Source organism: Nelumbo lutea, chromosome 1 (genome assembly GCF_056320005.1).
Source record: "Nelumbo lutea isolate HS-2025 chromosome 1, American lotus-T2T, whole genome shotgun sequence".
Taxonomy (NCBI): domain Eukaryota; kingdom Viridiplantae; phylum Streptophyta; class Magnoliopsida; order Proteales; family Nelumbonaceae; genus Nelumbo; species Nelumbo lutea.
In genome coordinates, this window is record NC_142684.1 from 104,337,601 (window position 1) to 104,347,867 (window position 10,267).

Here is a 10,267-nt window from a genome sequence, read left to right on the forward strand (position 1 = left end):
ACCGCCACAGCACTACAGGAGATAAGTGGAGAAAGGAATGGCGACTAAGTAAAGGGATAAGCTTAGAGAGAGAGAGAATGTGTGTAGACGGAGTAAGAATGTCGGCAAAGCAAAGGTGAAGCTTGAAGCTTGAGCGAGGGGAGAGACAGCGCTTGGTTTATAAGGCTTGAAAATTTGGCTACTTAGAATTAGATATAGAAAGTTTTCTTTGAAAGGTGGTCGGTCAATCCGAAATTTCCTTTTTTCAGAAGTTAAGAATCTCTTCTTTTGGAGGGCACCTAGTTTTTAATTTTTCTAAGGAAGCAGAAAAGCTTCAAGAACTTGTATATATATTGAAATTGCCGATTTATGGCAAATAGAACTGTGGAAAGCCGAGTTAACAGAGCTAGCTATCAAGCAAGGATCCCAAAATAATGGCACCAATCGCGGTGCAACTGCAAATACAAGATCGACATGTACTTAATCTTCTCTTTATTGCCTAGATGATTTATTGTGGATTTTCATCGAATAGGTTTGTTCACATTGTTGGGACATCAATTTTGTAGGTGGTGATGGACAATGGAATCCTCCAAGTCACCCTATCAAAACCGGAGGGAATTGTTACTGGGATACGATACAATGGCATTGACAATTTACTTGAAGTTCATAACGAAGAAGATAACAGAGGGTATACAGTTCTACTTATCTATGTTTGCTTCTTCCTTCTTCACTTTTATTTATCTCGGGAGTTTAATCTGGCATTTCTTCTCAATTAGAGTAACAAAGTCTGGGCCCTTGGGGTAGTCTATGGATTGAATTATATTGCTTGTAATATTAAAGTTAATTTCCTTATTATTATTATTTTGTGAGAATTTTTGAGCACTCAACCTGTCTTGACCTTAATAGGGCACATCAATCAAGACCCTATAGGGTTTGGGTTTTGCCTTTATGGTACTCAATACCTGAACCCGATTATATTTAACTTAGGTACCTATTCCTATTACGTGATTACAAACCTGTATATATACTATTAAGTATGAGAAAACCTATAATGTGAGGAAGACATAATATCAAAAATATCGTGAATTTTAATAAAAATATCTAATATACTATCACTTTAATAAAAATAGTTGATTGGTTATAAGTTCTTTTTGTATCATATTCAAAGCCTAATAAATGTGTATTGTATGTTGTAAAAGTAATAATATATAGAGCAAAAAGGGTTAAGAGAGATTGAAATCATTTTTCTTTTCTCTATCCCATTATAGGTGTCTTCACCACTAGCCTACCACACCATTTTTGTTTAATAGGGACATCACGTTTCACTAATGTGATGACGGGTTTGGGACAGGATGCATTTGGAAAATTGAGAGAAAAAATAAATGAGTTTGAAATCAATGACACTTGGGGAGATTTAAGAATTGGAAGGGCAATTTTCACATGTACCTTGCACTTCCTACACCGAAGAGTATTAATTACAATTAAACCTGTTCGTGGACCGAGTAGCTCAGCCCTCTAAATAGGGCTTGGACATGACTTTAGGCCCATGGGCTCGGGCTTAAGCTTAAAACACAAGGCCCAACCTATTTTCAATCCAGGCTTCGATTTTCTCCCTGGTTTAGCCCAAGTCCGACTTGATAATATATATTATATAATAAAAAACATATTTTACTAATAAAAATATATACAATATTTTTTCTTTATTCCTCCTCTTTTTTATGTAATAGTGAGACCTTTTATTATTTTTTGTTTTGGGGGATTTTAATATACATAAACACTTTTATTGAATGAAAAAAATCTGTTTCTAAATTTCTATTTGAGATCGGGCTCTGGCCTGAATGTTCTATTAATACGGAGACAAAGCTTGGTCTGTGAACAGGTCTAATCACAATCTATTTAAGTATAAAAAAAAAAGTCAAATACTACTAAGCATTTCCATCCTTGATCCTTAGCACAAGAGAGTGCTTCAAGAACTGACCCTAGCTCAGCTTCAATCAGCTAAGTGGTTGGGTTTAAATTTTTGAGCGATCAGCTCAGCCAAGTTTCTAGTTGGCTCATCAAACTTTAAAACTGTCAAGTTTTCTTTGTATACATTGTTACGTACAAATTTAGTGTTCTGAACACCTCATAATATATATTGAAATCCAGTTGAATTTTTACTTCATTCGAGTGGGAAAATTACAACAATTGGACTTTTGCTAGAAACCCATGATTTTGTTATATAAATATTTATGAAAATGAAATGAATCATTTAATTGACTTGCTATAAATTGAATCCATACTTGCATAGGTACTGGGATGTTGTTTGGAACGGAGCAAATGTTTCCGGAAAATTTGATGTGTAAGTCCTCACACCCCTCCCCCGAGTTCTATTTCACTCTCTATCTCTGATAAATATAAAAGGAATAATGAGATCAATCAATATATAACAAAAAGGAACAAAAGGAAAAACAATATAGAGATTACCAACATCCATGGCTGCAAACCTGACTTGTCTAGACCAAACTTAGAGCAGCTGATAAGTTACTCGATTTACAAAGTCTAGGTTCACCAAACCCAACTAAAAGATAAAATACTTATGTGAAACCATGGGGATTATAAATATCAAAAAGTCCATAACCATTTCAACCTAAAACTAATGAATTTATCAACTATGGTTCTTTGTAACCAAACAGACATCTAAAGATTGCTTGATTCTTCTATAGGATAAAGGGGACAAGTTTTAGGGTTGTAAAGCAAGATGAGGACCAAGTGGAGCTCTCCTTCACAAGAACATGGGATCCGTCCCTCCAGGATAAAATCATCCCTCTGAACATAGATAAAAGGTTTATGACTATGTTCTCAAATACTATCCTCATTCTGAAAATCAATGGTTAATGGTATTACTGGCAAAAGAAACAACAATTTTTGTATTTCAAATTTTTGCAGGTTTTTAATGTTGCGCGGTTGCTCTGGCTTCTACTCTTATGCCATTTATGAGCACTTGAAAGAATGGCCTGAGTTCAGCTTAGGTGAAACCAGGATTGCTTTCAAGCTTAGAAAAGACAAGTGAGCAATTAATTAATGCACACCTATTTCCCTCTTAACCTGGTTGTTAATCCTTGTCTCCTGATCTTCTCTTTTCTAATGATGTTAATGGGCTGGATTTGGACTGTGCTGAGATTTGTCCTTAAAGCTGTGAATGGTTGCAATGCAAATAAATTTATACTGATGCAAATCCATGACAGTGCAAATGCTTTGAGTGTAAATTCTGAATTATTTTAATTTTAAATTTTAGCTTATTTTGTTTTATTATAGTACAAATTAAGTAAATTAAGACATAAAGTAGAATAAAATAAAATCCAAAATAAAAATTTACATTTTTTACATTTGCACTCCCATACATTTGTATTAATGCAAATAAATTTGCACCACAATCAAACACAGCCTAAACACACAAGGCCAGGTAGCCCACCTGTAAAGGCCCATTGTGTCTATAACTTACACACAAGCCCAGCACAACGACCACCAATTGGTAACCAGTAACAACTCGACACATGGTATGCAGGTTCCATTATATGGCGATGGCAGACAATAGGCAAAGGTTCATGCCTCACCCAGACGACCGTTTACCAGGACGATGCCAACCCCTAGCCTACCCCGAAGCAGTTCTCTTAACAAATCCAATAGAACCACAACTCAAAGGAGAGGTTATCTCTCTCTCTCTCTCTCTCTCTCTCTCTCTCTTATTCATTATAATGGTGTAAGCATGCTACAGGTGGATGACAAGTACCAGTATTCATGTGAGGACAAGGATAACAAGGTCCATGGATGGATATGCTTTGATCCTCCAGTGGGCTTCTGGCAGATCACACCAAGTGATGAATTCAGAACAGGTGGGCCGCTAAAGCAGAATCTCACATCTCATGTGGGTCCTACTACCCTTGCTGTAAGTATTTTAATACTCTAGTAATTCTACCAAAAAAGAGTAAGGATAGTGACGGATGGGTACTCTGAATTTTCAATTGCAATATTTGAGTATCCTGAATTCTTAAAAAAGAGATATTTAGGTCCACCTGTTAGTATTCTGTCATTTAAATATTACATAATATCAAAAATACCCTTCTCGTGTATTTTTTAAATCATTTTATGGAATAAAATCAGCATCAGAGAATGTTGTCGATGGAAATTTTGAATATGTTATTTGCTGTTCATGTGAGAACATCACCATGGGGGAGATGTTCCATTACCTAAGAATGATACCAGAAATACATAAGAAGAGTATTTTTGGTATTATGTAATGTTTAGCTGACGGATGGACTTAAGTGTCTATTTTTGAGAGTTTAGGGTACTCAAGTATTGTAATTGAAAGATCAGGGTACCTATCTGTCATTACCCTAAAGTACAGAATTATCTGTAATTTACCCCTCTAATAAGTCTAAGATTCTTTTCTGCTTCACACTCGCTATGATGATTATCATAATCAATTTGCTATTTGCAGGTGTTTCTTAGTTCTCATTACACTGGACAGGATCTGGTGCCAAAATTCCAACAGGGAGAGGCGTGGAAGAAGGTTTTTGGGCCTGTTTTTATTTATCTCAATTCAGTCTTCAATGGAGAGGATCCACTGTCTCTCTGGGATGATGCAAAAGCACAGGTTGCATTTCCAATCTTGCCAATCTCTAGTATAGATATAGGCTGTATTTCGCAATCTTTCTGCACAGTCTTCTAGGCTTTGGCAAGCTCAGAAGACCGAAAAATCGGTCTTTTTTTCATTTGGTAATCAAAAGCTGGCAAGACAAAAAGATGTGACATTTAAAAGACAAGTTAGACCCCAAATTAAAGATTAATATGACATTTAACCACATAAGCTGCTGGAAGATCTTTCTAAAACGACTTATCAAACGACACCATAGTTTATCCCAGACATCATTTAAATGTTTATGTTTGAAGGATAAACAAGCTAATGAAATATATTTGTGTAGATGCTGATGGAAGTCCAAAGCTGGCCATACAGTTTCCCAACTTCAGAGGATTTTCCTTCTTCAGGCCAACGAGGAACTGTTAGAGGTAGACTATTTGTCCGTGACAGGTACCAGATGAGATCGACCCTCTTTCATTTTTCCAACTCTACCTATAAATTTGATCCCATCTAATTTGTTCACTGCACTATTCTACTTGTGTAGGTATGCGGGTGAAGATGACATAGTTGCAGAGTCTGCTTATGTAGGTTTGGCTTTGCCTGGAGAGGTCGGATCATGGCAGAGAGAATGCAAGGTAATATTCCATCACTTTCCTTATGAAACTCTACTCTTTTTATATGATCGACATATCTTCATAAGCACTAAATTGGTCAATGGGATTTTGGTTCTCATTGATCAAGAATCCCATGTTTTTTTTTTTTTTTCAGATTTATGTGGGGATCAGGGAAAGTTTATTTTCTTGGGTGTCATTTACTTGGGTAAGCGATACCCATCTCCTAAGTGGGTAAATAACTTTTCCACCTAGGGAGAAAATTGCCAGCACTTGAATGAGAACAAAAATGCCTCTTTTGATAATGGATTTTTATGGATAAAATGGTCATTACCTTATTTATATGAGAAATAAAAGAACATAAATAAATACACTTACCCAGATAAATGTTTCTCAGGAAAAACTTACTTAAGTAACTGCATAATTTACCAAAAAACAAAAGAGGCCTAAGTGTTTCTGTTGTCATTAGGGCTACCAGTTCTGGACTAGAGCTGGTGCAGACGGGTATTTCAGCATCAGAGATGTACGTGAGGGAGATTATAATCTGTATGCATGGGTTCCTGGTTTCATAGGAGACTACAAATATGATGATGTTCTCACCATCACTTCAGGTTTGAGATTCCCATTTTCTTATATCTATATAACTTGATCATGCCTTGATAACTTAATTCGATTAAAATATACGAAGTAGGGTCTGATATCGATCTGGGTGACCTCGTATACAAACCTCCAAGAGATGGCCCAACCTTGTGGGAGATAGGCATTCCTGATCGATCCGCTGCAGAGTTCTACGTTCCAGAACCTAATCCGAACTATGTGAACAAACTTTACGTCAATCATCCAGACAAGTGAGCCCCCATTTTCTCCATTACTGAAGACTTGGATTGCTCACATTCTGTTTGTGTTTATTCATCCCCATCAAGTATTCATTTGTGGTATTAACCTTTGAATTGAATTTGGGTGACAGGTTTAGGCAGTATGGATTGTGGGAGCGGTATGCGGAATTGTATCTAGAAGGAGATCTGATCTTCAGGGTTGGCGTTAATGATTATAGGAAAGATTGGTTCTTTGCTCAAGTTAATAGGTGATGCTAATTAGTTACTCTGACCCCAACCACAATTTGTTTCTTTTTGCCAAAGTTTTTAAAATCGAATCGGACAATGAACCGATCAGGGGTCCGGTTTCTGGGTCAAACGGTCCAACCGTTTGAACTGAACAGACAGTCCATTCTGACAAAAAATTAAAAAATAAATTATAAAAACTTTAAAAAATAAAAGTGGTCAAAACGGTTGGATGGTCCAGATGGTTTGAACAATTCAAATGATTCAACCACCCAGATTAATGATTTGCTGACCAAATGATTGAACGGTTTTTGGAAAAATAACAATTCTGGGGTAAAACGGACTCAATCACCTGATTGATTCCTGATTTTTCTGATCTGACTATCCAGTCCGATCCGATTTTAAAAACTATGCTTTTTGCAATTTTTTAATTTGTTGTTGTGTTGTAGGAAGAAAGAAGATGGATACCAGGCAACTACTTGGCAAATTATTTTCAAACTCGATAGTGTGAGCCTAGGTGGAACCTATAAAATGCGAGTGGCACTTGCATCAGCCACGTTTTCTGAGTTACAGGTATACTAAATAAACCAATACCATTATGATCCAAATTATTTGCCAACTATTGGAGTTCGGCTTGCTAAATACTAGAACTAGATTCAATTGAGTTCGAGTCAAGCTCAAGTCAAGTCAAGTAGTTAGTGAGACGAGTTCAAGTTTCGCAGTATAAGGCTTGAGCAACTTGCAAGTTTAATCAAACTTATAATAAAATATTAATTTTAATATATTTTTTATTTATAATATCAATAATATTTATAATGTTTTTAATATTAATTTATTTGTAATTGTCTCAAGGAGGTTGCGAGTATTGAGTCAAGTTTAGTTCAGAGTAGGAAACTTGTTACCTGGTTAAGTTCAAGCAAAGTTTAAGCTCTAATGTGGTGTTTGGTTTCGTGGTCATCTCGTGGAGGGCCCGTTTTGGTCTATGCTACAAGATGGCCACCGTGTTCAGTTGGTTGTGGATGGGGACGGTCCACAATATATCGTGGACCGTTTCCATCCACATCCCAAAATCTTGGCCATACATATATCTCGTGGATGTGGCTAGTCCACAACATTTCTACACTATTTTGATACAGTACATCTCTTTTACATATTTTTTTCTTTCATTTTAAATTTTAAATTTTGAAATAATAAGTTTTAATTTTTATTTTTTAAATATTTTATCAATAAAATAATAATTTTTAATGTTAATTCTAGCACAAGTTGGCGGTTTTCCTTTTTTTTCATTTATTTAAATATTTTTTAATATTTTATCAATAAAATAATAAATTTTTTAATTATTTTACTACCTTTTTATTAAAATTAATATTTATTGGTTAATATTAATTTATCAATGCCTTTTTTTTCAATTTATTTATCATATAAAATGCAAACATTAGACATTTATGGTCGATTATGTAGATCATTCACAAAATGTATATGAGATACATGGAATCAAAAAGATTGGTGTGGAACACCTAGAGAACGACTTTGAACTATGGTGTGGTGTGGATTGGTCTCTGCCATAGGGTGTGGTGTGGGCCGATCCACATCCACCAATTTCTCATCCACACTACAGAATGCCCCCTAAGTTTTTGAATCTAGTCAAACTTGAGTAACCCAATATTCAACCTAGCTCAGCTCAATTACACCCCCAATTCCAGTCTCGATCTGAATGGGAGATATAGTGGCATTTGATAACATTGAAATGGGGTCTGATATCTTAAAAACTTGCTTTTCAAAGGTTGGATCTTGTTTGTGTTAACATCCAAACCATACCGGCCTTCTCATTTGATAAGAGGTGGCCCATTCGTGGAACAAATGCAATTAGACATGTTTTAGATGGCTCATAATGACTAAAATACTCTCCTTATTTAAATATTACAAACATGAAAAGCAGGCATTCTGTTTTCATATACCAAATCTTTAAAATGATCTTAGGTGGTGTTTGATAAATATGAAATTTCATATCTGAAAAGTTAAAAAGATTTTTTTTTTGTCTAAAATCTGAAAAGAAGCATTAGTGCTTTTCTACAATTTAGAGGCTCTGAATCCACAAGTTTGTTTGTGTTCATCAATCCTTTACCATTTGAATACCACTGATTTTACTATTTTACCCCTAGAACATACTATTTGGAAATGTTGAATTCAATTTGCATTATCTCATAAAAAATAAATTTTAACCTCAAAATAATATTGAAACAATACAAATAAAAAATAATAAATAATTAATTAAAAATTACTAATTAATAAATGAAACAATTTAAATTAAAAAAATAATTAATGACTATAAAATTATTAAAATAATTTATAATTTATAATTCATAATTAATAATTTACACATATAAAAATTAAATAATTTTTAAAAATTAATGAAATAATTAAAAATTACTAGTTAATAAAAATAATTAATAATTAATAGTTAACACAAGTAAAATTAATAAAAACTAATTAATGATTAATAAAAAATATTAAAATAATTAATAATTAGTAAAGATAATTTATAATTAATAATAATAATAATTATTATTATTATTACTCACTGAACTGCCATTGCAACTTGTAGCGGTGGTGGCGATGGCAGGAAGATAAGGGGAAGAGAAGAGAGAGAGAGAGAGAGAGAGAGAGAGAGAGAGAGAGAGAGAACCACCGTCGTTGCAAGTGGTAGCGATGGGAAGACAGGGAGAGAGAGAGAGAAACACCGTCATTGCAAGTGGCAGTGATAGGAAGACAGGGAGAGAGAGAAAAAGAGAGGGAACCACCACTGCTGTAGGCTCTACAGCGACGGTGGTGAGAAGACAAGGCGGAGAGAGAGAGAGAGAACCGTTGCCGCTGCAAGTTCCAGCGGCGGTGACGAGAAGATAGGGAGAGAGAGAGAGAGAACCACCGCTACAACTAGAGTTTCGTTTAGGTCGTAGTGAAGGTTCGAATGACCTAATTTTCGAGCTTATGTGAAGGGCAAACCATGTCATATTTAAATTTCTTTGAGGACACTAATGCCTTTTACACACCTTTGAATTGCATTTAACTACATTAAGGACCCACTCCATCTCTTAGGAATTAAAATCTGAAATTGGATTTCAGATCCAGTAATAAGAGGGCATACCAAACGAAGGTGGTGTCTGAAAAGCAACGTTTTTAAATCTCAAACATCTCAAAAGTGCAATCAAACGCCACCTTAATCCAATCTCCTATATATTCAAGTCTCATAGTAAAATTTATTAATCATTCCTTGCACTTCAGTATGGACTAATTGAATTTATGGATCATGTGTTGAGGTTCGATTCAATGATCCAAAAGCAAATCCCCCTCACTTTACAACGGGGCTTATAGGGAAGGACAACTCAATTGCACGACATGGCATACATGGACTTTATAGGCTATACAATGTGGATGTAGCAAGCACCCGACTTGTGGAAGGAGACAACACCATTTTCCTGACCCAGTCAAGAAGCTCCAGTCCTTTCCAGGGGCTAATGTATGACTATATCCGATTGGAGGGGCCTTCTACCTCCGATCCTTACAAGTAAAACCAAGGTTGTCTTCAGCAGAACAGTTCTTATGGTTATATGTTATTTAGAAATTTGCAGTATGACTTACAGTTAAAACCGGCATGTTATTTGTTATAATACTGTTCTTAGTAACATATGCTGCTGTGATAGTGCAGTTTATATATATAATTTTCTCACTGCAGGCAATACAATTAAAGCTATGAATTTTATATTAGATATAGGATACCACCTCTCTCCCTCTCTCTTTCTCCCATTTTCTTTTTATTCTGTTCACAAATTCAGTCAAGCTACTTGTTTATAGGGGTGTCAATTGGACTGTATTTGTTTCAACCCGATTCAGTCCAATGCAAATACAGTTCAATGTGAGTCCATTATAAATGGATCAGGTCCAATCTAATGAATGATTTGGATCAATTTGGACCGGTCCAATTCAATGTTTGGATC

The 10,267-nt window shown here is 35.2% G+C and overlaps 1 protein-coding gene across 2 annotated transcripts; it reads left to right on the plus strand.

The window, feature by feature from the left end:
* The first annotated feature begins 363 nt into the window (after positions 1-363).
* LOC148876542 (uncharacterized) lies at positions 364-10,037 on the plus strand. Of its 2 annotated transcripts, XM_088964834.1 has the most exons (15): positions 364-455; positions 546-667; positions 2,270-2,320; positions 2,685-2,804; positions 2,908-3,027; positions 3,527-3,668; positions 3,737-3,907; positions 4,460-4,615; positions 4,944-5,050; positions 5,145-5,235; positions 5,681-5,822; positions 5,903-6,059; positions 6,179-6,295; positions 6,722-6,845; positions 9,590-10,037. In XM_088964834.1, the coding sequence occupies exons 1-15, from the start codon at positions 414-416 to the stop codon at positions 9,839-9,841; spliced, it is 1,914 nt and encodes a 637-aa protein (XP_088820960.1). In that variant the 5' UTR covers positions 364-413; the 3' UTR covers positions 9,842-10,037. The 2 variants fall into 2 exon arrangements, with proteins under 2 accessions (XP_088820960.1, XP_088820961.1); XM_088964835.1 differs by lacking the exons at positions 6,722-6,845; positions 9,590-10,037 and having other exon boundaries at positions 366-455; positions 6,179-6,299.
* The last annotated feature ends 230 nt before the right edge of the window (positions 10,038-10,267 follow it).

Bases quoted from the DNA above. Each gene is read 5' to 3' on its own strand.
- LOC148876542 (XM_088964834.1), top strand. From the start codon at position 414: ATGGCACCAATCGCGGTGCAACTGCAAATACAAGATCGACAT. The intron at 2,321-2,684 runs GTAAGTCCTCAC...ATTCTTCTATAG, and splicing joins GTTTCCGGAAAATTTGATGT to GATAAAGGGGACAAGTTTTA. The intron at 5,236-5,680 runs GTAATATTCCAT...TGTTGTCATTAG, and splicing joins CATGGCAGAGAGAATGCAAG to GGCTACCAGTTCTGGACTAG.